The sequence below is a fragment of the Mirounga leonina genome, unplaced genomic scaffold (assembly GCF_011800145.1).
Source record: "Mirounga leonina isolate KUSES-001 unplaced genomic scaffold, KU_Mleo_1.0 Mir_493, whole genome shotgun sequence".
NCBI lineage: Eukaryota > Metazoa > Chordata > Mammalia > Carnivora > Phocidae > Mirounga > Mirounga leonina.
This window is the reverse complement of record NW_023270780.1, coordinates 2618031-2645971: the sequence shown is the minus strand read 5'-3', so window position 1 is coordinate 2645971 and position 27941 is coordinate 2618031. Positions and strand designations below refer to the sequence as shown.

At 41.8% G+C, this 27941-nt stretch overlaps 1 protein-coding gene and 1 non-coding gene across 6 annotated transcripts in view; one reads left to right on the top strand and one right to left on the bottom strand.

Moving 5' to 3' along the window:
• The window catches only part of PIP5K1A (phosphatidylinositol-4-phosphate 5-kinase type 1 alpha), a 38566-nt gene extending 13880 nt beyond the window's left edge, over positions 1-24686 (bottom strand). Inside the window, exons 1-7 of one of the 5 annotated variants that reach the window (XM_034989996.1) lie at positions 24200-24686; positions 14289-14327; positions 4880-4911; positions 3052-3132; positions 1124-1254; positions 570-687; positions 251-403 (exon numbers count right to left, since the gene is read on the bottom strand). In XM_034989996.1, coding sequence (XP_034845887.1) covers positions 251-403; positions 570-687; positions 1124-1254; positions 3052-3132; positions 4880-4911; positions 14289-14327; positions 24200-24281 — 636 coding nt within the window. In that variant the 5' untranslated portion in view covers positions 24282-24686. Of the gene's footprint in view, positions 1-250; positions 404-569; positions 688-1123; positions 1255-3051; positions 3133-4879; positions 4912-14288; positions 14328-18973; positions 19373-24199 lie in introns of those variants that run through there. The other 4 variants (XM_034990000.1, XM_034989997.1, XM_034989998.1 and 1 more) reach the window with 4 other exon arrangements.
• LOC118000402 lies at positions 10579-10682 on the top strand. The gene has a single exon (XR_004676449.1). It is a non-coding gene; the product is annotated as a U6 spliceosomal RNA (small nuclear RNA).
• Positions 24687-27941: the final 3255 nt, after the last annotated feature.

Below are 27941 nucleotides of genomic sequence, written 5' to 3'. Positions count from 1 at the left end.
TTAAAGATTTTATTTATTTGAGATGGATAGCGAGAGAGAGCACAAGCTGGGGACAGGGAGAGGGAGAAGCAGGCTCCCCGCTGAGCAGGGAGCCTAACGCAGGACTCGATCCCAGGACCTCCAAGAAGATGATCTGAGCCGAAGGCAGACGCTTAACTGACTGAGCCACCCAGGTGCCCCATGAGAGCCCCCCAGCCTTGTCCAGGAGTGGAGTGGGCAGCAGAGGTGACCAGTGCTCCTCTTCCCTCACCATGTAGTATCCTGGAAGCAGCTTCTGCAGAAACTCTGCCTCTTTGTGCTGGACCGTTTTAATGATGAATTCATCGTCGCTGGACACGTAGAAGAGGGAACCGCTAGCCCCAGAGTTGCAGAGTTCAATCAGTGGCTCACTGCAGAGGGAGTACTGGGGCCCAGAAAGAAGAGAGCAAGAAGTTCAGAAATACCAGGGCCTGTCCAACCAGAAATTAAGTACAGATGCAATTCTGTTCTAAAGGAAAATTAGAGCAAGACTGTGAAGAGAGTCTTCTTTTGGGAGGATCCCTCTGATACTGGGGGAACCAGAAGCTTACCAAGTAATCATCAGGCCGGATACCAAATAACTCCCGAAAGTAACGGAAGGCAACAGGTGCATAGGTCTTGAACCGAAAGTCATTGTAGTGATGAGCAGGGGTCAAGTTGCTCCCTTCACTGTGGGGTTAAAATAGAAAAAGCTGTAATTTATCAGTACCTGTCACCCAGGGAGTCCACCCTGGGCAGACACTCAGAGTAACCCAGAGGCAGGTCAGTACATCCCTTCTGAGAGAACCAGAGGGATTAGATGAGTCAGTTACTTAGTGGGACAAAGCCACTACATGGGGATTAAGACATGGCACAGGGGATCACACTATCCCTACCTACTGCACTGAATTGTTTAGGGCTCACTCCACAGGCCGGAGGCTCATGGAAGCATTCAAAGGACAGCATCTGCTCTCCGAATTCTCTATTCCCACATCACCCCAAGATCAAGTTAAGGACTGGACATTGGGCACATGCCTAAATTAGACCTGAACCCCTAAAACTGGCCTGAGGTTGATATGAAAAGCCACACTTTCCAGGACATTCCCCTGAACATTAACCTCTGTACCTGGGGAAGAAGATACTTTCCACCACATAGAAGTCTTGCATGAGGACATCACGCTCTGGTTTGGTACTCAGGCTTCCCACAGTGTGAGTAATGCCTAACTGGATGGCACCTTTCAAGGCAGATGAGGTTGTCTGAGAAATAGAAGAAAAACGAGAGGAAAGTTCCAGTATTAAATCTGATCAGAGGGCACCTGGGTGGCTCAGTTGGTTAAGCGACTGCCTTCGGCTCAGGTCATGATCCTGGAGTCCCTGGATCGAGTCCCGCATCGGGCTCCCTGCTCGGCAGGGAGTCTGCTTCTCCCTCTGGCCCTCCCCCATCTCATGTGCTCTCTCTCATTCTCTCCCTCTCAAATAAATAAATAAAATATTAAAAAAAAAAAAAAATCTGATCAGAACAATAAAAACTCAGGAGGGAAAAGCCAGAAGCAGCACTCAAAAGCAAATGCCCTTCTAGTACTTCAGACCAAGCCAGGGCGATCCAATTCCTCCATCCTCTTGCTTTACATAGCAGTTAAGCCTGGTGAAGACTGGAAGGGTATGAAGATACACAGTGGCAAAGGCAGGACTGTTTGAGTCAGCCTCAGCTAGGCAAGGTGTTCCTGCCTATCCATATCTATAGTTGGAAGCCGCTCTCCATATCAACATTTGGAAGGTATGTTGTACTGAGAGAACAATCTTAAGTCTCATTCCAAAGATTCCATTTTATTCAAGAAATACAGAATTTAACTAAAATTTACTGATATTCTGATGGACTACCTGGCTACAGAAGCTTCAGTCCTTTAAGGGACACCCTGATTGGTGTCCCAAGGACGACAGGGTGGCAAAAAAAGTTCCTAATTGAAGAAGAAAGCATGAAAGACTCAAATTATTTCTGAGAGAAGTGTTTAGATTTAAAATTATCACACTATGGTTAAAACACAAATTCAAAAGCCTCACTCTCACAATCATATGGGAAAATATCACATCATCTAGATCTGTGCTGTGCAATACACTAACCACTGGCCACAGATGGCTATTTAAGTTCATTAAAATAAAAACTGAAAATCTGCCTTTTCAGTCTTACCAGCCACATTCAAGTATGATTAGTAGCTACTACTGGATAACACAGATTATAGCACATTTCAATCACTGTAGAAAGTTCTACTGGACAGTTTTATTCTAATGATTTCCCTCATCCTCAACTCTCACCAACTATTAAATTATATTTCTACTCAGTACTCATTAGGCACTAAAATGATAACTAGAGGGGTACCTGGCTGGCTCAGTCAGTAAAGCATATGACTTTTGATCTCAGGGTCATGAGTTTGAGCCCCATATTAGGGGCAGAAATTATTTTACTTATTTTAAGTAGGCTCCATGCCCAATGTGGGGCTCAAATTCACGACCTCGAGATCAAGAGTCGCATGCTCTCCTGACTGAGCCAGCCAGGTGCCCTGCTAGAGATTACCCCCCTCCAAATTATATATATATAAAACTAGATTTTGAAGTGTATGCCTCTCCAATTAGCCTAGAAACTAATCTTTTTGTCTCAATGTTCAGCATATAAATAGAGCTCAATAAATATCTATTGAATTGACAAGGGCCTCGAGCCCATTCCCAGAGAGGGTCAGGTCCCTGACAGTGCAAAAAAGGCAGAGAACACACATAAGAATTTATGTGGGCCAGAAACAGGAATCCAAGAAATCTTCACACCCTGTATCAAACAAGGTATAGACGCTCAATGGAAAGGTTGAACACTGTCCCTTGGGAAGCCTGAGCACCTCCCAAAGTGGTCCAGAACTGAAAGTAAACTCTAAAGTTCAAGTTTTATGATAGTTCTTGTGCAAAGGCTTAAGATATCAAGAAATGAGACAAAATGTGGAGAATAATACCAAGGGGACAGAACTATCCCCTCCTGGAGTAAAATGAAAGGGTTCCACCCAGACACACCTTTTTATATGTCGTCTCTCCTGAGGAATCAACACCTCGGTGGCCTATTTTCTTGATGGGCATGCCAGAGGCATAAGGCACCTGGAAAAAGAAGAGTCAAAATTAGCACATGATCCCCATGTAATACACCATACAGCTACCATGATGGTACATTAAAACAAACTGAACACTCAACCCACCCGTCTAGGTTAAGAACATTTTATAAAACTTCACAAGACCCACACATCTTTAGTGTTGTTTCCCAATGAATTAACTGGCTAAAAGAACACAGAAAATTCCAAGGGACACATATTTCACTTTTGATCCTAAAAAAAAAAGGACATAAAAAAATGAGTTACATTAAGGAAAAGTAGAAACAAAAGAACTATGAAACAGCTGCTCCACAAAAAAGAACAAACCTAGTTCACAAAAGCAAGACAGGTTAAAAGTAGTTCCACAGACCCCTTCTTTTTTCACCAGCTTTCTTCAGAAACTTCTACCCCTCTAACCTTCAACCTGACATGAACACTACCTGCTCAAAGTGCATTCACCAGTAAAAATGATCTAGCCGCTCGCAAATACAAGTACTGCAAGCCCGGGAATTAAAAAGCTAAGGCAATAAGATGACTCCTCTGAGATAAAAGCCCTTGGTGTCTGGAAGAGATTCCTGGGAACATGATATGGCTTTGTTTTCCACCCACAGGATTGCCCCTGAAATAAGGAAGGAGTAATACCAGTAGAGTGGAGCTTAGAAGGCTATTCCCCACATCAAGATGAAGCACAAAAGACGCAAAGGTATTCTTCATGATGTTAGTACTCATTAAGTTAATAAGCCAGAGGCAAAAAGGCCAGTGTAAATAGAGTGCATGATCTTAGGGCCTGATATTCAAGTTCTACTCTTCTTGCTAAGGCCCTTAAATGTCAGAAAACCCTTACCATATCATCTCAAAGATCTTGGAAGAGGTTCTAAGAGAAAAACCTAAAATCCCAGGCCAAAGGGGGCCTGCATTCTGGAACCCTGTCACAAAACCCCGTAGAAAGGCAAGAAATAAGAGGCTTGGGAAATACTGAAGAAGAAAGTTAAGCAAATGGAAGATATTCTGCACAGAAAAGAAAAACTTAGAAAACTAACATCATCTGTTTGGTTAAAAGAAGTTATTCAAATTCACTGAAGCTATGCAACCAGGAAGCAGTAACAGCAAAACCAAAGAGTGAGCTTTAGTGCTAGATTGTGTGGGTTTTAATCCCAGCCTTATTAATTGTGTGACCTTGGGCAAGTTGCAGAACCTCTAATCCTCACTCTACTTATCTGTAAAACATGGATAGCAATGGTACTTAGCTCACAGGAGTGTTTACCGGATTAAATAAGAATAAAGGGTACTTAAATTATTTACTCTTTGGTACACTACATTTGATACATTAAAAAAATGTTCAATCAATTACTATTGATTTATTATAATAATCAAACCTATTATTAATATCTAAATAAACTACAACAAAAGTAGTCGTATAGGGACACCCGGGTGGCTCAGTCAGTTAAGCATCTGCCCTTCAGCTCAGGTCATGATCCAGGGTCCTGGGACCGAGTCCCGCATTGGGCTCCTTGCTCAGCAGGGAGCCTGCTTCTCCCTCTGCCTGCTGCTCCCCCTGCTTGTGCTCTCTCTCTCTGACAAATAAATAAATATTAAAAAAAAGAAAGCAGATGTATAATCTCTAGCTTACCAAAGAGATGTAAGAATCCCGCCTAGCTTCCAAGATCCAAGTAGGGGGAAAATAAAGATGTCATAAACAGGTATCCTTCTATCCCAGAATTAAAGTTTCAGAAATATGGTATCAGTATCAAACTCACCTCAGATGCCATGGATCTCTTGATTCCTGATGCTGTTAAAAGAATAAACAAAACACAATCAGAAGTGTACACACACACACACTAGTGCCCACAATTTCTATCAAGCACACTGAAACAATTGGGGTTTGAGTCCAACTAAATCTGACAATGAGCTCCTGCCTCTTGCTCTGTGATACTAAATCCTTTTGGATAGGGATTTTAAATATCCCTTCCTCTTCTTCCTCCATACTCACAGAACCCTTATGCATATTCCATTCCTGTTCTAGTCCCTTTTCTTCCTCAACTCTTCATATTGTTTTCCAGGAAATATATCTGTTCTTGATACATTTAACCATCAGAGTCAAGAGGGTCTCATTTGATACTATGGCTGAAAGAGAAAGGGCGTAAGAAATACCTAGGACTCATTGGAGAGTCTAGGGCTTGATTAATAATTTTTCCTGGACAGCTAAAAAGGTAAGAACTTTCAGAGCATATCTATGGTGCTTTACTTCTCTATTAATTATTTCAGAAAAAAGGTAAAGAGTTGATCTATGGAGATAAAGCAGCTAAGGATGAGAAAATACAATGTCAAAATAATGAAGATTCTGCATCCCTACCTCCTCATCTTGATTTCTGCTGTAAACTCAACAGGAATTTGTTGGCGTTTACTTACTTACTAAAGTGAGTTTTACTTACCAAATATTTAATCAGGGCAGATGTGTAAGGTAAGTATGTGATTCAATCTCATAAGTATTATGGCTTTTATCCATTTAAATTTAGGAAAGATAAATATGTTTACAAAGTGACTAAAGGAATATATCTGTAGAAAATCTACTCTGAAAGGTTAAATCAATTCTCAAGGGTTTGCCATCCCCATAACCTTCATCAATGATCACATTGGAGACACATGACCACTCAGGAAGACAGACTGTCCCCCCACCCTTCATATTGGAAAATGCTGACTTTTATCTTCAAAGACTACTGATACATACCTTCAATCTAATTCTAATGAATTCAAAGAGAATAAAGATTAGCCATATTAAAGAAAATTAAAAAGAGGAGCCTAATGGGATGGATCTTCAATAACACCTGAGCAGGAAGATCCCAGTTCCAGTGTATGTATACACTGGATTATTGATGAGGGGGTTAAGGGCAATAAGGTGAAGCTCTAATTATGATTGTTTAAGACAAATAATCAAGGGCCCTTAGAATTTCAGAATATAGCTGAGCTCAGAGGAAAGGTTGTAACAATAGCCCTTAGTCGTACAGAGACCACAGACCAAATATTTCTGTTACCGATAAGCAGAACAGCAAAATTTCCTTCCCTATATTGAGTCAGGGTAGCAAAAAATGGGGAACAGATGGTTTTCATTCCTCTTCCCAAAATAGGAGGCAATGGAAATGTCATCTAGCTGTTAGGAAGATCTGCTGCATAAAAATGCATAAAATGACCCAGAAAATTGGAAAAACAGAAAAGCCCAATAATCTACACCCTTTATAGATGCTTCATCTTCAATTAGATCAACTTCAGCTGGGTAAAAAACGAGGTAAATTAGTACTAGAATCCCAAGCTAAAGATTCCAAGGTAAACAATAAGCCAGGATAACCCAGATTTATGATTAAAACGGCTACTGACTTACTATAAAATTTAAGGTGTCCATCAACAAAGGAAAAAAGGTCTAGCCTTTTATTTTTTTTTAAAGATTTTATTTATTTATTTGATAGAGCGAGCAAGCACAACTAGGCAGAGCAGCAGGCAGAGGGAGAGGAAAAGCAGGCTCCCCAGTGAGCGGAGAGCCCAATGCGAGGTTATCCCAGGACCCTGGGATGATGACTTGAACTGAAGGCAGACGCTTAACCAACTGAGCCACCCAGGCACCCCAAGGTCTAACCTTTTATATCTTACAACCTTTTAGCCAGGAGTCAACATGCTGAGCTATTTAAAAATCAGAAGACCTGGGTTCAAATCTGTTAGATCAGGCAAACTGTTCTCTATGCTTAACTAAAAAATGAACCTATATTACAAGCCTTACAGGGGCACCTGAGTGGCTCAGTTGTTAAGTGCCTGACTTTGGCTCAGGTCATGATCCCAGGGTCCTGGAATGGAGTCCGGCATCAGGCTCCCTGCTCATCAGGGAGTCTGCTTCTCCTTCTCCCCCCAACGCATCCCCCCATGCTGGTGCTCTCTCTCTCAAATAAGTAAAATCTTAAAAAAAAAAAAAAAAAAGGCTTATGTAGGGGCCCCTGGGTGGCTGGGTCGATTAAGCATCTGATTCTTGATCTCAGCTCAAGTCTCGATCTCAGGATTGTCGGTTCAAGCCCCACATTGTGGAGCCTACATCATTAAAAAATTTTTGCGGGCACCTGGGTAGCTCAGTCTGTTAAGCATCTGCCTTTGGCTCTGGTCGTGATCCCAGCATCCTGGGATTAAGCCCTCATCAAGCTTCCTGCTCAGCGGGAAGTCTGCCTCTCCCTCTTCCTCTGCTCCTCCCCTCCACTTGTGCTCTCTCTCACTCTCGCTCTTTCTCAAATAAACAAAATCTTAAAAAAAAAGTCTTATGTAAAGATTCGATGTGATAAGCTAAATCAAATGGACCATAATGTGCTATACAAATATATTCTTTCTATGTGATTTCTAAAGCAAGAGCAAAGTTGGGCTCACAGCAAGGTTTAATGTTCAATTACCTAAACCTTCAAGGAATTTTAATTAGCATCTCAAATTACTTGGCTCCTCCCAAACCCCTGAGCGGCCCCACCACCACCACACCCTCCTGCAAGTACACACATGCAAGTACAGAATCACTGATTCTCACTGAGAAAATCAGTATGCTTTCAGTTGAGAAGACAAACACTGATTCTGGACTCCTTGGTCAGTGTTTGGCCTATCCCTTCCTTTTTTTACCACAAAGGAAAAGGTTTGGAAGGGATCTGGCAGAACCAAGAAGGGCCAACATCCAGTCCTAGTCTGACAGTCTTATCTAGAAAATAACGTTCTCTGTACATAAGTAGTCACTAGATAAAGTTAAACAATGGAGAAAAAAGAGGCAGGTAAGTGATTTCAAGGCACAGAGTTAGTAAGAAAGCCCTATACCTCCTTGAAAAGCTCTACTTTGCTACCTTTCCTAGTTTTATCCCACAAACATGTAGCTCTAGGGCTGCTACACTCTTGCAAAGTACCCAGAACCAGGGTGATAGGACTTCACTCAGTGGAATTTTGGTGCCAATTGCTTAGCTATCAGCAACTGCAAAGCTGGGATTAATCCCAAGGACACTTATGGCTGAAGCAGTTAAAACGGTAACGGGATCTAAATGATGACGATGATGATGATGATGATGATGAAGAAGAAGAAGAAGAAGAAGGGCACCTGGGTGGCTCAGTGGATTAAGCCTCGACTCTTTTTTTTTTTTAAGATTTTATTTGTCAGAGAGCACGCACAAGCAGGGGGAGCGGCAGGCAGAACAGGCAGAGGGAGAAGCAGGCTCCCCGCTGAGCAGGGAGCCTGATGTGGGGCTCGATCTCAGGACCCTGGGATCATGACCTGAGCAGAAGGCAGACGCTTAACCAACTGGGCCACCCAGGTGCCCCATATACCTCCAACTCTTGATGTCATCCAGGTCATGATCTCAGGGTTGTGAGACAGGGCCCTGCATGGGGCTCCCCGATCAGCACAGCGTCTGCTTGGGATTCTCTCTCCCTCTGACCCTCCCCCTGCTTACGTCCACACATGCTCACGCTCTCTCTCTAAATAAAATCTTTAAAAAAATATAATGATAATCAGACCAAGTAACACAGGAGGAGGAGGAGAACAAAGACCTAAGACTTATTACTCTCTTCCTTGCCTGAAGTTTTGCTCCTAGGGCACAAATCTGAGCTCCAACCTACCAGAGAAGAATGGAAGGGGAGAGAAAAATACCTAGAGTTTTACCAATGTTGCTGTTAACACCCAAGTGGTCCAGAAATCCAATGAAGAACAGAGTGACATGATCTGCTAAGGCTGGATCACTTGGTCCAAGTCTCTGCCAATGAGAAACTTTTTTGTTTTTGAACGATTTTATTTATTTGACAGAGAGAGACAGACAGCGAAAGCAAGAACACAAGCAGGGGGAGTGGGAGAGGGAGAAGCAGGCTTTCCCACTGAGCAGGGAGCTCGATGCGGGGCTCGATCCCAGAACCCTGGGATTATGACCCGTGCTGAAGGCAGACGCTTAATGACTGAGCCACCCAGGCGCGCAATGAGAAACTCTCTACTAGAGAAGTTCATGAGACTGAAGAGTCAACAGCATTGTACCTGTTCACCTCATAATGAAGCTTTCTCTCCTATTAGTACAGAAGGAGGAGGAAGAGGAGCAAAGGGCAGGGGAAGGAGAAGGGAGGGCAGGAGAGAGAGAGAAAAGACAAGAAGGCTAACTCAGCATGGCCACACTAGGCTTGGTAATGCCAGCCAGTCAATGTTTAAGGGAAATGAGATTCATCCCTATGAATAAGACCAGAATATTGCTGGGGCTGCCTGGGTGGCTCAGTTGGTAAGTGTCTGCCTTCGGCTCAGGTCATGACCCCAGGATCCTGGGATGGAGCCTGGGTAGCTTGGGCTCTCTGCTCAGCGAGGAGCCTGCTTCTCCCTTTCTGTCTGCCCCTCCCTCCGTCGCTCATTCCCTCCTGCCTCAAATAAATAAATAATCTTAAAAAAAATTAAAAAGACCAGGGGCGCCTGGGTGGCTCAGTTGGTTAAGCGACTGCCTTCGGCTCAGGTCGTGATCCTGGAGTCCCGGGATCGAGTCCCGCATGGGGCTCCCTGCTCGGCAGGGAGTCTGCTTCTCCCTCTGACCCTCCTCCCTCTCATGCTCTCTCTCATTCTCTCTCTCTCAAATAAATAAATAAAATCTTAAAAAAAAAAAAATTAAAAAGACCAGAATATTGTTCAGCAGAAAGTTGGTTTTCTAGCATCTTTGCGAAAAATATTCTCTGATAAGGAGATATTATTATCTTATAATTCAAATCCACGATCCATATATATCATTCTCTTTTTGGATGGGGAAACAAGAGTATAGGGCAGAGTTCTAATGTTAAAATTTACTTTATTTGGCAAAAAACCTTTCTCCTGAGAAATCAGGGACCTGCCTCTCCCATCTAAGCCAAAACTCCGAAGGATTATTAAAATTCCTACATGATCAGTCCACACCATGAAATGTAGCATGTGCTACAAAAGAGAGCACACTACCCAAGGTGGAGCTGGGTATGGAGGCTGACAGCTTGGCTTCTCCTCATTGGCTCAATTTTAACACCTCTCAGTACCAGTTCAATGCTGAATTATTTCTGCTCCCTCTCCTCATTCAATTATTCAAAAACTGATAATCTGTTACATGTCAGGAACATTGCATAGGCACTATGGACAGAGAGTTTTATGTTCCTGACCTGGAGGAGCTCACAATTTTTTTCTGCATTTTTTGCCAATACTTGGGCATCTCCACATTCTCCTAGTTCTCCTTAATACTGGCTGCAAGATTAAACTGAACGGATACCTTTGTAGAAAGGGTATTTCTCTCCACTAACAAAATTTTTATTTGTATAGCACTTTAAAAGCTTACAAATGTAGCTAATTTGATCCTTAAAACAATACTACAGGATATGGGAACCAATTAAATGAAGTACTTAAGAGATATATCCACCAAATATAATGTACGAAACTTGTTCGGATGCTGATTAGAAAAATAGTAAAGTAGTGCTCGCTTTGGCAGCACATATACTGACACTGGAACGATACAGAGATTAGCATGGCCACTGCGCAAGGATGACACGCAAATTCATGAAGGGTTCCATATTAAAAAAGAAGAAGAACTTAAAAAAAAAAGTAGTTTAAAAGTTTCTGAGACAAGAGCCTCAAGAGGAGAAATTAAAGAACCACTATTCTGTAGATGTGATGATGCTACTGTGGTTATGTCATAAGTCCCTACCTCCCTTTCCCCCCAAAATACAGTCCTTATTTGTAGAAATAACATTCTGAAGCATTTATGCTGAAATCAGATGAAGACTGGGTTTGCTTTAAAACATTCCAAGGGGTGGAAGTGGGGAAATTAAGATGAACAGATGCAACAAGCTTCGCAAAATATTGCTGCTGAGTCTAGATGATGGGCACACGGAGGTTCTTTATACTGTTCTTTCTACTTTGTGTATGTCTGAAAATTTTTATAATTAAAAGTTTAGGGGAAAAATACCACAGAAGAAAAGAAAACAAGTCTGGATAATCAAGCTTCTTCATCTGAGTTGGCTTCTTTCTGAGAGGTTTTCTCTGGTAAAAGGAAGCATCAAGATGAAGCTCTAACAGTGACATTGTTTTTATATTGCACTAAGTTGGGACTCTTATTAACAGGTCCTGGACCAAAAAACATTCTAAACAACTAGCTAATACTGCAGTACTAAAAGCAAGACATGAAGCCATCACAAACAGTCTGCATCAGAAAAAAATAATGGTTCAAATAACTTATTTTTGGGGGCGCCTGGGTGGCTCAGTTGTTGAGCGTCTGCCTTCGGCTCAGGTCATGATCCCGGGGTCCTGGGATCGAGCCCCACATCGGGCTCCCTGCTCGGCGGGAAGCCTGCTTCTCCCTCTCCCACTCCCCCTGCTTGTGTTCCCTCTCTCGCTGTGTCTCTCTCTGTCAAATAAATAAAATCTTAAAAAAATAAAAATAAAAAAATAAAAAAAATAACTTATTTTTGAGTGGGTCAAGAGATGATATAGAGCCAACCATGGCAACTCTGAACCCTAGTTCCTCTGCAGAAAGAAAATGTAAAAGCCCTAGAGAAGCAAAAACAACAACAACAAACCAAATCCTAGAGAAGCAAGGGTGTACTCACTTTGGTAATTTTGTTTCTAAAGATTTTATTTATTTATTTGAGAGAGAGAGAGAAACAAAAAGAGCATGAGCAGGGGAACCAGCAGAGGGACAAGTGGACTCCTCGCTGAGTGGGAAGCCCCGGGTGGGGCTCGATCCCAGTACCCTGAGATCATGACCTGAGCTGAAGTCAGATGCTTAACTGGCTGAGCCACCCCAGCACCCCTCTCACTTTGGGAATTTTTAAAAACTCTGGCCAGGCAAGCTCAGTCTGGCTGAAATCTATAGCTGCTGATGAAAGTTGATTTTTTAAAAAAGATTATATTTATTAATTAAAGAGAGACAGACAGAATGGGAGGGGGAGGAGCCGAAGGAGAGGGACAAGCAGACTCCGTGCTGAGCACGGGGCTTGATTCCGGGACCCTGAGATCACAACCTGAGCTGAAATCAAGAGTCAGATGTTTAGCCGACTGAGCCACCCCAGGCGCCCCATGAAAGTTGGTTTTTAAACAAAGCAAGTTGAAAACTCAGCTCCTTCAGTCACAAATTAAGCTACTTGCCCATTGTCAAGCTAACAAATCAATTACCATTTATATTATGAAAAAAATCATCTGAAAGGGCCTTGAGATTTTTAGTCTAATCCTTTTTTATAAATAAAAGCACAAGCATAAGGGATGTGCTCAAAATCACAGAGCAAAGATGATGACAGAGCCAGAATGGGAATTCACATTCCTAATCCCCAATTCAACTCTTTCTTCTAAACAATCTTGTTTTCAATTTCCTAGCCACCTAAAGTCTAGGTGGGCCAAGAAAGCACCAGGGGAGCTAGAATGCTCTAAAAACTAAATAAATCTCAGAACTGCTAACAGACAATATGAACACATATTTTCTTTCCCTGAGGCACCCCCCTCCCTTGGGACAAGGAAATCTATTTTTCATTTTCACTGAAAGAGGATTAAGAGCAGAATCCCTCCTTCAATTCCTCTCAAGCTTTTTTTTTTTTTTTTAAGATTTATTTATTTGAGAGAGAGAGAAAGAGAGAGCGTGCAAGTGAGCATGGGGGTTGGGGGAAGGGACAGAGGGAGAGCAAATCTAAGCAGACTTGGCACTGAGCATGGAGCCCGACACAAGGCTCGACGTGGGGCTCGATCTCCCGACCTGAGCTGAATACTTAACCAACTGCACCACCCAGATACCGCCCCCTCCATCAGTCTTAAGTTAACAGTAATGACAATCTGTTCCTCTCGCAATAGTCATCAATGTTACTGGCAAAAATAGTAGGAAAATACCTTTCACTTCTTTTAGTGAGGTTATCCTTGTTCTGAACCAAATGCCTGTATTCTAGATCAGTAGAAATTTCTTTCAAGTCTGATTCTTGAAAGAGCAGTTTCACAGTTTTATAGATGTTAAGGTCCTCACTAGTAGAAAGTACCTTTTTGTCTTTGTAATAAAATATCAACAACTTTAACGGAGAAAGTTTAACAGAGAAAAAAAGAGCTCCATTCATCTCAGGTTGAAGTTTTCTTTTTGGTGTTATGTGAGACCATGACTTGCTCTGAATAAAAGAACAAGGCTCTTATGATTATTGAATTTGCAGTGGACAAAAAGAGGGTATCTGACACACAAACTCTTTTTCGTTTTAAGGACCTTAGAATTGACTGCAGAATCAGTTACCAATCCTTGGCAATTAATTTTTTTTGGCACATTAACTTCTAAAATATTTGCTAAAAGACTGAAAGAATCAGTAACTCCACATATTATGCACAGAAGAGCTCAGAATTCTGTTGTTTTTCTAGGAGAGCCAAGGTCAGAAGGGGAAATTGTCTTCTGTACTATTCTCTCCTTCATCAAGGAGTCCTGGTTCAGTCAGTACCCATTCAATAACAAACAGTTAATCTGGTTTAAAATCAAGTTAGTTCACACACAGTCTATCAGATTAGTCAGGGGAGCAATAATAGCATAGTGGGCAGAACTGTGGGCTCTGAAATCAGAACACCTAGGTGTGAATACTAAATCACCACTTACTAACTAGGCAACCTCGGACAAGTTAGTTGAAACTCTCTAGGCCTTGGTTACCTCATCTATAAAATGGAGAAATAACATGTTCCTCATAGGGTTGTTAAGAGAATTAAGTTAAGTCATGTACAGTACTTAACATATAATAAATGCTTACAAATACTATCACTTATTATCATCATTATGAATTATGAAACCTATCTACAGAATGGGAAGGGTCAGGGGAAATGAGAGATGCAGCAGAAAGGGAAAAGAAGAAGAGTTGAGACTCATTTACTGAAACAAAAGGAAATCAAGTTATAGGAAGACTCTGAGAGAGACAAAAGGTAGTCAATTGATTCATATTATACTGTGGAACTGTGAGAAAAGAAACTTCTGTGTTACGATAGCATCTTTCTTGGGGAGGGCAGAGAGAAATGGGAGCTAATGTCAAATAATGCTTGCAAGACACCCACAGCCTTCTCAGAAGAAGGCCATGTACTACCACTACAAAAAGTCTGCAATTGTTATGGGGAAGAGGAGTTGGCTTCTAGTTACTGCAAGGAGCTCATGCTTCTTCAGCACAGATACACATCAGATCTACCTCTCTTATGGTTGACCCCACAGCACAGAAAGTTGAAACCTAAATGAGGAAAAACAGAAAGTTATCACTTACTGCTGGGGTTCTACTTGCTTACAGCAGAATAAGCATATTAAAAAAAAAAAACTCTGAAATCTAAAATTATGAACAGGACCTAACCTGATCCCCAGCACCATACTGTGAAACGTAAAATGATTTTTTTGTAGTTCTAGGTAAACGTCCAAAAAACAAGAGGAGAAGTTCTGGCAGAAAAATTCCAAGACTGGTCACAAAATCTGTTAAGCCAAATCATTTCACCCTGGAGTGATTTCATATTGGCAAAAAATTTTCAGGTACAAAATTCCTTTGCATACAGGCATCTACCCTTTCAAAAAATAGCGCGCGTACATCTTATTTGAGGGTCTTCCACTCTTAAGGGTAATTTGGCAATATCTAGCAAGAAGTCTTAAAAACATACATGTACAATTTGACCCAGAAGTGGGAATTTATTCTAAAGAAATAATCAAGTGGGCAAAAATGTATATACAAAGATATTTACTGCAGCATTATATATAAAAACTATTATTGTATAGATACTGTAACTGGAAAGAATCTAAATGAACAAAAGGAGATTGGTGACATAAATCTAGCCATAAAATGGAATATATAAACCATTATTTTTATGTATATTTATGGATAGGATGTGGAAAAGAGTAAAAAAAAATTACATAGTATCATATTTTTGTACAACACTTACCTATAAGTTCACTCACATTATTTATACACATTGAAAAGGTCCAAAAGATTATATGTCAAAATGTTTAAGTATAACTATCTTGAATAGTGGAATTAGGTTGATTTTCTAACTTTACAGATATCTATTTTTCCTTACCTATGTAAATTTTATATAAAAAAATAATTACATCAATAATTTAGCAATTAAGGAAAAGAGATACACAGGGATGACTTTATTGTTGTGCTCTTTGCTATATACTCCATTTTCCCCAGTAAACTACTACTTGACAGTCCCACATATACAGACCAACATCACTCCCACCCCACACATTAACTCAAGCTCATTACAATCATATTATGCTGCTGCAGAGACATACTAGAAGAAAAAAAGGTAAAAAGAAAATGTCCAGAATACTGCTGACAATCCCAAGCTACAAATACGCATGACTCCTCTACACTTACTCTTTCTCTACCACATATTACTTTGAGATGCTTGTACAACCTGAAACAAACTTTCATCAGCACATATAAGAGATTCTCTCTGAAGAGGTTTATCTTTCATGTCCTCCAGAACATCAATATTCTCCTATAAAACGGGGAAACCTAATTTCAGCGTATCTCCTGGATACCAAACCCTGAAAAATATAAAAGATCCGCTAAATTATGAAAATAAGCTGGGAAACCTTTAATGTTACTAAAATAATTTCAAAGCAGCTGAACCAGTCAAGTGCCAAAATGGAAACAACCCAATTGATTCTTGCTAAAATACAACAATGAATCATCACACCAAGTCACAGAATATTTTTCTGAGTAACTCCATCCTAGTCTTAAGGAAGGACTCCATTTTGGTCCTTGGCCCCACCCTAAATTGTGTTTCTAATGAAAAAGGTACTGGAGGGGCTGGTTTCTTGGCAAAACACCACTGTGACTCTCCATATATTTGCTTGCTACTATTGAACAACAGGAGATTAAGATTCACTACTGAGGGGAGGGAGGAAATGTAGAGGAAGGGAAAAATCATCAATATAATTCTGAGAAGTGTAAAAAAGGCAAACTTCAGAGGGAAATGAGTTGGCTTTAAAAAAGGAGATAATTGAAATAAAGATATTTCCAAACTGTAAAAACCTCCAAAATAAGGGTTGTTTTTCCCCCCAGTATGTGGAACAAAACAGAGTTGGCCTTAATACCAGAGCCTCTCCCTGCACTTTCAGAGCAGAAGCATTTCCGTCGGAGATGAAATGACATCATCCACCAGATGAGAAACTAAGAGGCAGTGTGTGACTGACTTCAATGTTTGAAGTACACATATAATTTGGGGATGCTAGAGGCTGGCCGGATGTGCATTACTCAGACAACTGGAGTTTTGCCTGGGCAGGTCATAGAGAGGCAATCCCAGAGACCCAACTCAATACTACCGCATAAATGTGTCAATAATACCTACACAGAGCACAAAGCAATATAAGCAGACTTTTGGGAAACAAAATGCTAACTCTTAGAGGTTCTCTTGGTTGATCACACAGAGAGCCAGAGGTTTTAAAAGGAAAAACAAAAAAAGCAAAAGCAAAAACCCACACAAAACAAAACACAAACACAGTCAGCCCAGTTATCTGTTGTACTATCTGAAGCAATCTCTTTGGTCCTTGTTACCTTGAAATACTGAAAGCCATTTTAACTATACCCCTGCAGGTAGGAGACACAATATGTTCTTCAAATGAAAATACTCAGAAATGTCTGAAGTATCAGCTCACCTCCTGAGAATCTCAGTAGTGCTGAGTACTCAAAAACTTAGTGTTTAGAAACAAACAAAAAAGTACCATTATTACATCCTCCATAAGGACTAAACCAAGCCATTTAAGAAAACCAAGCCACATCCCAGAGAAAAACTAAATTTTGTTTCCTAGCAAGTGTCAAGTTTTCCTAAGGATCTTCTAGGAAAAAGTGAGAAAGACAAAGATGCTCCTAGAAACAAAAGCTCCAAAGCAATTTGATCTACCAGTCCTGGGGTCACCTCAGATAACAGCCAACTAAGCAGCAAGGAATGAGCCACAAGTTCACTAAGATTCATCCTTTTCTTTTTTTTAAACTAAGACTCATCTTGATAATATACAACCTCAATGTAACACCTCTGCCACTAGTAATAAGCTCCCAAGGTTAATTAAAATAACTCTACATTTCCCTCTTGTGATAAACTTTTGCTTCTACAATTTCATGGTTCTCAGGTCTCAAATATATATCTCTTGGCACTAAAACTTTGATCGAAAATATGGAAGGAAAAAAAAAGTCTTCTTTAAAAGACCTGAGTCTCAGGGCACCTGAGTGGCTCAGTCCGTTAAGCCTCTGCCTTCGGCTCAGGTCATGATCCCAGGGGCCTGGGATCGAGCCCCTGGTCAGGCTCCCTACTCAGCGGGGAGCTTGCTTCTCCCTCCCTCTCTGCTGCTCCCCCTGCTTGTGCTCTCTCTCACTCTCTCTGACAAGTAAATAAATAAAATCTTAAAAAATAATAATAAAAGACCTGAGTCTCCTGGATAAGCCACCCATGGCCAAGAAATATTTGACATTTCTTGGCAAACTGCCACCTCTTATTTCCAAACCTGGCTCTATCTATCCTGAAAAGGCAATGACTCTTGCTGGATTGGAATGAACATGTTTCAGCAGAGAACGTCTAATTTTAACTATATCATAATGAACATTAACTGCCCCAACAATGCACTTCAAGACAATTACAAGGAATATCAGAGATAGGTTACTTTTCCGTCATCCCTTTTATACAGGTTCTTGTCAATGAAAATTTAAAGTTTACCAGGCTTGTTTATCTGTACTGTGCACAGGAAAGCTACTCTGCTCTAGCTAATTATGTTTCCTAAAAAAACCCTCTTCCCATTCTCTCCCTACAACTTCCTTTGCTTACCTTCCCTTAGCCCACTTCCCATTAACATCACTGATCTTTTGGTATAGTGCTTATTCTGGGTTACTTCCATATTACTCAGTTAAGTATATAAGGCAAATAATAAGATATACTGAACTCCCCGCAAGAAACCTGCCTTCCTTACTTTTTGCCAAAGTCTTCCTCAGACTCAACAGAAAAGAGCCTTTTCTGGAATCAGATGTTTGCCAATTAATACATATTGTCTACAGGGGCACCTGGCCTGGCTGGCTGTCAGTACAGCATGCGACTCTTGATCTTGTAAGTTCACGACCCATGTTGGGTGCAGAGATTACTTAAAAATAAAAGCTTAAAAATATATATTGTCTACAGCCATTACAAACAGACTGGAATTTCACAGGAGGATAAAGAAAAATGATTGGGAGACAAAGTTTAAAAAAATGGAGAAGTTGAGGGAAAAAAGTTCACTTCAAATAGTAAACCGTAAAAAGAACGATGGAGGGTGCCTGGGTGGCTCAGTTGGTTAGGCAACTGCCTTCGACTCAGGTCATGATCCTGGAGTCCAGGGATCGAGTCCCACATCGGGCTCCCTGCTGAGCAGGGAGTCTGCTTCTCCCTCTGACCCTCCTCCCTCTCATGCTCTCTGTCTCTCATTCTCTCTTGCAAATAAATAAAATCTTAAAAAAAAAAAAGAATGATGGAAGCTCATAGGAGATATGAACAAAACCAATCAACACATACTTAGAAACTAAACAATGCTCTTTTGATAGGAAAGGGTGGAGAAGTGAAGTGCAAAAGGGGAAATGGGCTAGGAAGGGGTTTCCTCTAGGAAATACCATCAGCCCAAACACACTCTCTTTGAGACTGAATGGTGGGCTGGGGTTTGGAAACTGAGAAATAGAGATTCCCTCTACCAGGCTATCAGAAAACAGCATACTTCCTGAAATATACATTTATTCGTGATCAAGAAATACACCCAGGAAAAAGAGAGAAGAAAGTAACAACTTTGCTCTTGCTTTCTTTATGTCAAGTCAGAACATCCAAAAACTCTAGGAAAGAAAATATCCAGCTTAAAGGATAAAATAACCACCTTCCTTCTTTATTCCCAGTTCTGTCTTTGGCCTGGTGTTCTCTCTGTTGTTCACTTCACAGGCTATAGTTTCCATCATATTATCGGAGAAAAACAGGCTAATAAAATATGTAATAACTAGTAGCTGGCACCTGTTTGAGAAAAGTTATCAATCAGAAGACTTTTATATCAACCCAGAACAGCATACAGAAACTAACAAGCAAAACATATTATTTTGATATCCAAAGCTAACTTATTAGTCCATTATTACCAATTACTATCAGATACTGGATACCTAATAAATCTATATAATCATACTTGACCGGGCTTGGGCAGCCATGGCAGAAATAAATGGTTAATCAGGGGTGCCTGGGTGGCTCAGTCAGTCGAGCGTCCGGCTCTTGGTTTTGGCTAAGGTCATGATCTTGGGGTCCTGGAATCCAGCCTGGCCTCGGGCTCCGCAGCGCAGAATCTGCTTGAGAGTCTCTCTTCCCTCTGCACCCCACCCCTGCTTGTGTACACACTGCACTCTTTCACTCTCTCTCAAATAAATAAAATCTTTTTCAAAAATTAAAAAAAAAAAGGTTAATCAAAAACAAGGACATTCTGATGTCAGTTTTCTGGCAAAATCTACCAAGGGAACAAAAGAAAAAAAATGTCAAAACCCCCATGTAAAAAGCAAACAGAAACATTTCTCCCTACTTATAAAATGTCAACCAAAATGGTACCTGGTGATATACTGACTATATGACGTTTTGTTCTATCTTTACATTTCCAAATTTCAGTTTATCACTCTAGCAGAGTGGCTTAAGTTCTATTACTTTTCACTAATATGGAAGAACTGAAGGGAGAAGATCAGCCTACAAATGTTTTACACTGGATACAAAGAACACAGACCAGGGCGCCTGGGTGGCTCAGTTGGTTAAGCGACTGCCTTCGGCTCAGGTCATGATCCTGGAGTCCCGGGATCGAGTCCCGCATTGGGCTCCCTGCTCGGCGGGGAGTCTGCTTCTCCCTCTGACCCTCCTCCCTCTCGTGCTCTCTGTCTCTCATTCTCTCTGCCTCAAATAAATAAATAAAATCTTAAAAAAAAAAAAAAAAGAACACAGACCAAAAAAACTACAAAATCCCTACCATTTGGTGTTATCAGATTAGAGCATAATTTACTGGTGAAGCTCTTCTAGAAAGAACAAAACCACCAGAATCAGGGACTGATGAGGCTGGCCCTTTGATAAAGGTCCCAAGCAAAAATGCTCAGTCCTGTGTCTCTGGGGTTTCCCTCAGTAGTTAAGTAAAATACAGTCGGAAAGGAGCTGTAAAGTTACTTCCAAATCATTTGTGCTCATGATAAAATCATATAGGTGAAGGGTGACAATTTCAGAAATGTTCTGGTCTGAAGCAAAAAGGAACTACAGTTTCATGATCTTCTAATGTTTCAAGTGTTTTTTCCTTGGGGGAGTCATGTGATTTTATCAAACAGCTCTTATTTCAGAGAAGCAGTTATACACTTTAGCATTCTAACTTTACTTTCTAACTCCTTCAAACTTCAAATCAAGTCTCCAAAACAGAAACTCTTTACCCCCTTCCTGGTAGTAAAAAAAAAAGGGACTCAGTAGCTGATTTTAAGCTTTTTTTTTTTTTTTTTTTTAAGATTTTATTTTTAAGTAATCTTTACACAGCAATGTGGGACTTGAACTTACAACCCTGAGATCGAGTCACATGCTCTACCAATTGAGCCAGCCAGGCGCCCCTGAATTTCAAGCTCCTGATAAACTAGTCAAATTACAGATAGGGAAACAGACTTTCTGCACACTGGTGTGACAGATGGTCATACCGTCAACAGCACCTCTTCAGGGCTAATTTTATTTTTAAGTGGTGCCACTGTCCAAATTAAAGGATGGGGGAGAAAGCCAAAGAAGGAATAAATTTCCTTTACACATCAAACAGCTGAGACTAGATGGCAAACTGCATCAATTTTTATTAACAAAGTATAAGAACAAACACATGATGATGCCTTCTCTAAGCTGATACTCATTTACAACTGCCTCCCCCAAATCCAAACATGGTAATTACTCCAATGGGAAAAGATGTCAAACATCTTAAAACGTATGGTTTGATCTACCATCCGTATTTCACTTATCAGCAGTATAAAAGACCAGCTATGCCTTAATGGTGAAATAATCCATACAGGAACAACTGTTCTAAATAATCTGTCCTTCCTAATTTGAATGCCAAAAGATTTTGAGCCTCCAAAGGTTATGAGTGGCTTATCTGAAACATTAGTCAATCTGTCCCTGAATCCTAACATTCTTACCTTGAATCTATTTTCAACACTGCCAACGAATCTTGCCTTTAGGATTTCAGAGTTTCACCAAAATTTAAGTGAGTTCAGCTAAACATCTAAGAACAATAAGCTGGTTTTAGAATGGTTACACACACACACACACACACACACACTATCTTGAATTTCTACAAGGCCAGCCTTGTTGCCTTTAACACTTTAGGAAATCATAAACCATCACTCATTCCTGTCAATGTCCTAATCCCCCTGGTACTATCATCCAGATAGAGCAACACTCACCTTCAGTCACAAATAAAACCCATTTAAAAAAAATTAAAATAAAAATAAATCCCATTTTAATAGTCTTTTTTTTGGTATCAGAATCAAATATTCTATCCTCTTCAATCATATCCTTAAAATGAAGTATTTTAGGGTGCCTGGGTGGCTCAGTTGGTTAAGCGACTGCCTTCAGCTCAGGTCATGATCCTGGAGTCCTGGGATCGAGTCCCGCATCGGGCTCCCTGCTCCGCGGGGAGCCTGCTTCTCCCTCTCCCACTCCCCCTGCTTGTGTTCCCTCTCTCGCTGTGTCTCTCTCTGTCAAATAAATAAATAAAATCTTTAAAAAAAAAAGAAAGAAAGAAATATTTTACCAAATTAAATTTACTAAGCCCAAACCTAAGTGAAAGTGCAGATACACAAATAAAGTCAACACTGTGTATTTGGACACAAAAATCCCACCAGGTTTTCAGGAATATTTACAAACAGAATTTTTCTTAATTTCTTAATCCAATTGCTTCAATATCTGTCAAAGAAGCAAAGAGGGAAGGTGTAAGAAACAAAAGTAAAAATAGGAATCTAAAACTATTTTTAGACATTTTTATACCTTGACTTCTCATATGAACATAGTAGAGTCAAGGAGCTGTAAGGTCCACTGAAACCTAATATTTTATTTTCTAGTGAAAACACAAAAGGACAAAAACATTTATGCAATCTGAATTACTAATTGCCAGCCCTAGGATCTGGCAGAAAACATAAGAACATAAAAATATCATACAGTGACATCTGAAAAAGATAGGAGGACTCTCTGAAGCAGGAGCAGAGATGGAAGAGGAGAAAGATGTATCAATAAGTGACAAAGAAATATTTCCTTTCGGGCGCCTGGGTGGCTCAGTTGGTTAAGCGACTGCTTCGGCTCAGGTCATGATCCTGGAGTCCCTGGATCGAGTCCCGCATCAGGCTCCCTGCTCCGCGGGGAGCCTGCTTCTCCCTCTGACCCTCCCCCCTCTCATGTGCTCTCTGTCTCTCTCATTCTCTCTGTCTCAAATAAATAAATAAAATCTTAAAAAAAAAAAAAAAAATATTTACTCCTAAATCTATCCACATGGCCAGTACGTCCATGAGATAGAGGCTGAATCAAATTTTAGGATATAAACACATGGCTTTTAAGGTTAACGTGGTTTCTAATAGAACACCTAACTTGATAGGTAAGTTTAAGGACTACACACAACCATTGTTCTTTCTGCACTGGGGAAGGAAAGAAAAGTTTTTAAATTAAGGAACTACTCTATTAAAAAAACCTGTCATTATACTTCATCCTTCACACTTAAAATGCAACATGAGTTGCTCTGGTCCTCTAATGCTTTTACAGGAAAGAAAAAAATCACCTCTCAAGAAACTAAAAATAGATGCACATAAATAAAACTGCAGCTTATGAAGAAGATATCTGTGATCATGTAGTCGTACTCATCCCAGCTGGAATATGAAAGGTGGAACCTTCTATTCAGCCAATTCAAAAGGTTAAGGATGAAATCCCAGGCCTAAGGAAACGTCAACATCTCGAGTACTGCATCCAACATCTGGCAGCCTCTCCTGTTCACAATTTAGAGGTAAGAGCCGCTGTGGAACACCAGACATTTCTGATGGAAGCTCTAGAACAGTTTCTGACTCAATCTCCACCCCTCTCCCCACGCTTATACACATTTGCCCTCCTACACACAATCTGTTGCTTTTCTGGTGGGCTCCTGGCCCTCCCTCAATCTCCAATAGTTTCTAACTACTTTGAGCTATGTTCCCTGGCTCCATTCTCCAAGTGCCAATTTCCTGATACAGCCTAAGCATTCTTCCAGTCCATTTCCTATTATGCAATATTCCCCACAGCACGCAGAACCACCTCCCCCAACCACACCATCCTTCCCAGGCCTAATTTCCAACATAACCTCTCTCAGCCTGTACTGCATCATTCATCCATCTGTTTTTAGGGTCTTTTTTCCACCTTCCTTCAAAACGTTCCATTCCTTCCCAAAACTGGGCAGTCTAGAAATGAGAATCATCGAAGTAGGGTGTTTGATAGAACATATATGTGTGTACGAGTGCGTGCGCGTGGTGGGCGGGGGGGAGCACTAAGTGAGAAGGAATGACGCATGAAGGGGAGTCTCTAAGGAAAAAGATGTCTCAACTCCTACCCCCAACAAAATCCACAATTCCCTAACTCCGCAGCAATCGAAAGAAAGCGTCACATAACTCTTAAACATGTTTCAACTCCATGGCTTCTCTTCTACATTTTTATAAATTTAACCCCATAACTTGGATTCCACCTGCCTCTCACACTAAATCCTCTCTCTACTTATGAAGCCTCCATTTACTTTATTTTCTCCGCTCCTTTCGGTTTCCCTCTTACCCCCACCTTCAATCTCCATCCCTTCCTAACCCTACTACTTCAAGTCCTCAATTAGGTCTCCTCGAAGACAGCTAATGTTTCTGACAGCCTCCCTTTCCTCAACCAAATCCATCCTTTCCTCACATTCCCCCTGTCCGCCCAGAAAGCCCTGCTATTTGAAAGCCCGGCCTCTGTCCTCCTTACCGGCAACTCCTCGGACATCCCCAGTTACAGGTGCCCTCCCAGGTCTCGCTCTCGTTCCCATCGCACAGCAGTCATCAGACCCCTGCCCACGCCCCGCCCTGATTACCTGAGGACGAGGCGCCGGAAGGGACCGCGGGATCCAAGGATGAAACCCCGGCCGCCGACGGCCCAGAGGAGGCCGACGCCATCTTGGCAGCCCCCTCCCCCTCAGCGGCCTCGCTCTCTTTCAATCGGGCTCTTCCTCTTCTCCGAATCGAATTTTCTCCACGTCTCTTCACAGAACCCGCGTTCTGCGGGCCGCCTCCCTGCCCGCTCCGGGGCCTCAGACACGTCGGGCCGGGTCGTGAAACAGCTCAGGGCCGCACCATTTGGCTGGCATAGGGGAGAACTCCTGTCTCGCACCCTCTCCGCAACTTCGGCCGCTCTCCTCGGGAGCTTCTTTCCCCTTTCACAAGAGAGTAGGCTCAAGCCTCTGCCAGGGCCCCGCGTCTGAACCTAACCACACCTAAAAAAATAAGGGGGCGTGAAAAGTCCCAACGGAACGAATGCCCCTACCCCTCCTCCCTAGCCACAGCCTGTTTATCGCCCAACCCCACCGCTCCACTCCGGGTGGCTAGGGAAATCCGGGAACTGCGCATGCGCTTAACCTTTCCAGCGTTTCAGCCCACTCGAACGGGAAGAGAGGGAGTCCTTGAGAGCCAATCGGGGGGCTGCTATTGGTCATATGACGCGGGCTCCCCACGCCCTAACGAATCCACCGGTCGAAGGCAAGCCCTCTCCGACTGTAGACCGTCCCTACGGTGGTTCGGTGGGTCAATTCATATTCGGCTCTGCGAAAGGGCCGCGTTGAGTTGCCGGAGCTCGAGATAAGTGAAGAGTCCGCCCAGCCGGCCCTCAATTTTAGAGCCCGGGGAAGAATTCCCGACAAAAGCGCTGTTGTCAAGTCAGAGACATTAAGCACTCGAATATCACAAAACATCACATGCGACTAAGTGTTCTTCCGGCTTTACTGCTTTGTTTACTGTAACGTGCGCGGCCGTCTTGCCTTCCTCTGAATGACATTCAAAACAGATCTACACTTTGCCTCAAACGCAATGCTCGGCACTGTTACGGAATGCTGTAAATATTTGATAAATGAATGAATGAAGACCTGTCAGAAAGGGCCACGGAAAGCAATCAAACCTTATCACAGTCTTCTCGCGATCCAAGCAAGCCCTTAACTACTCAACTCTGTTATTCTGTGCACCAAAGGGCATGGGGACACGATTCTAGTCTAGTGTGCGGACTAACGCTGCTCAGTTTTAACAAAGTACCCTGGAGATTGTGAACCCAGGTGGGGATCTTAAGACCTGTCTCTCCCTGATCGGACTGTAAGCAAAGACTGTTTCACTCTTGTATTTCCAGCTTCTCCTATCTGTGACTCTCCACATGGTAGAGGCTCAATAATTATTTGTGGAATTAATAAATGAAGACTAATGGAGGGGGGGATCTTGCTTTTGTAGCCCCCAAGATGCCCTGGTTATCCTCTATCCGGGTGTCGTCCAGGTTCTAGAAAGGGAACCTAGGACCCGAAAGCCCAAACTACCCCTGCCTATTTACCTCTGCCTTCTACGCCAATCTCATCAAGATTAAAATAATTGTTTCCCTGCTGCCCCCTGCTGGATTATTCATATTCCCTTGGGTGCTCAAGGCAGACAAACTTCACCTGATTGGGTTGCCATTTCATTCCATAGTAATGGAATTGTGTGACACTGAAGTTATTTTACAATTGCCTATACCGCTCCACCCAACTAAACAGTACAGGAACTAGACAGTGGGAGCACACTGTCTAGCACAGGATTTCACTCATAGGTCTTCAATAAATAAATATTTGTTGAATAAATTATCCTTGTTTTCATAAAAAGCATGGAGATGCTACCATTTCCTGAGTTATTTTAGAAATCAGCTGGTGTAGATATAAAGCTGTTTCTGATTTTAAAATTGGAAAGAGACCAATAAAGCCCTGACTCACCAAGGCAGTAGGTCAAAGAGGGGGATCTTCTCCCTGGGATTTGATCAGTGAATTTGATTTCAGCCCTCCTGAAAAGAGATCCCTGTTTTGTAGCTTCTTAGGGATCTTTGCTTCTCTTTATGTACCAGAAAATGGCTACTATTACTCCTACTACCTTGTATTGTCAGTCTGTTTACTAGTTTGTCTCCCTCCTAAGACTGAACATTTCAGGGCAAAGATTACATCTTATCCATTTTTAGATCTCAAGCTTCTAGAATAGTGCCTGGCACAAAGTAGGTGCATAATACATGTCTCCTGAATATATGAATGGATGAAGGCAAAATTCAAAAAGTGGGGCTAGGGGCGTCTCCCATCTTTTCTCCCATACCTTGTCTCTGCCTCCACTCCCACTCAATCCCTGGGGTGTCCTCTGAGTCATAGAGCCACTCTTCCCCAGTAACATTCCTGGCATAGCAGAACTGGGGTGACGTGGCAGGGTGTGGAAGCAGAGGCAAAGCAGGACATGCTGGCTTGGTGCCCCCAAGGAAATTGAAAAGGGAGTTCAATAGATACTTTGGAAAAGCAGAGCAATCTGGCGATCTGGCGATCTCAAAATAGGACCTATATACAAACTTAGCAGAAATAACGTGCGCGCGCGTATACACACACACATACACACACACACAGCTTTATTAAAGTGACCTTCATGTCTTAGAACAGTTCCTAAGGTCGGAATGGAGGGGCTAGGGGCAGGCAAGATCAACCTAGATGCAAAATAAAAGGATGAGTATCTTATTCATTCAATTAGTCATTCATTAATTCATTCATTGAATTGACATTATTTAGCTCCCACTATGCCCTAGGCACTATGAGAATTCCTGGTATACACAGATGAAGATAAAGTCCCTGCGCTCAAAAAGGTCACAGGCTAATGTGGTAGACATATAAATCATTAGAATAAAATGTAATAGCTGTCATCATAGAGTATATACAGGTACTATGGTTTGACAACCATATTTTCAGAATAAAAGATGGGAGGAGAAGTTGACACAGGGTCTTGACAATACCACAGGCTGTTTGATATTGGAATTACTCTGGATAATTGAGGAGGCATGATCTCCATGGTTATGGAAACTGTGCCAGGAAGCGAGGTGGGTAAGTGAGAAGACTTCACCATCCTATAGAACAAGAATTTTGCCAGGTATACAAGATAGGGAAAGAATCTTAAGGAGAAGGAAAAGCATACAGGCACGACAGAGAATTGGGAGGTGGTGCTAGTACAGGATGAGGCAGGAGGTGAGGCTTGAAAGGCAGGGAGAGGCCAAATTATTAAGGATCTTGAATGCCATGTTAATGGTAGTTATCACCTACTAAACCGTCTAAGTGCTTACTAAATCCTGTGTGAAGCAGTTTACAAGGAATATATCTCTTAACCTTTTCAACAACTTTATTCTTTTTATTATTGACATATAATGTATTATTTGTTTCAGGGGTAAGGTCTGTGATTCATTAGTCTTACACAATACACAGCGCTCACCACAACACATACGCACCCCAATGTCCATCATCCAGCCACCCCATTCCCCCACCCCTTTTTCAACAACTTTAAAAGGTAGATACTATTAGTCCCATCTTATTATTTTTCTTAAGTAAGCTCCATGCCCAAGTGGGGCTTGAACTCACGACCCTGATATCAAGAGTCGCACGCTCTACCCGCTGAGCCAGCCCGGCGCCCCGAGTCTCACTTTCACAGATGAGAAAACCGAGATTCCGCCACTTGTTCAAAATCACACAGCTAGACGACCTTAAACTCAAACTCAAGTCTGGTTGGCTCTAAAGCTCTGCTCTTAACCACACT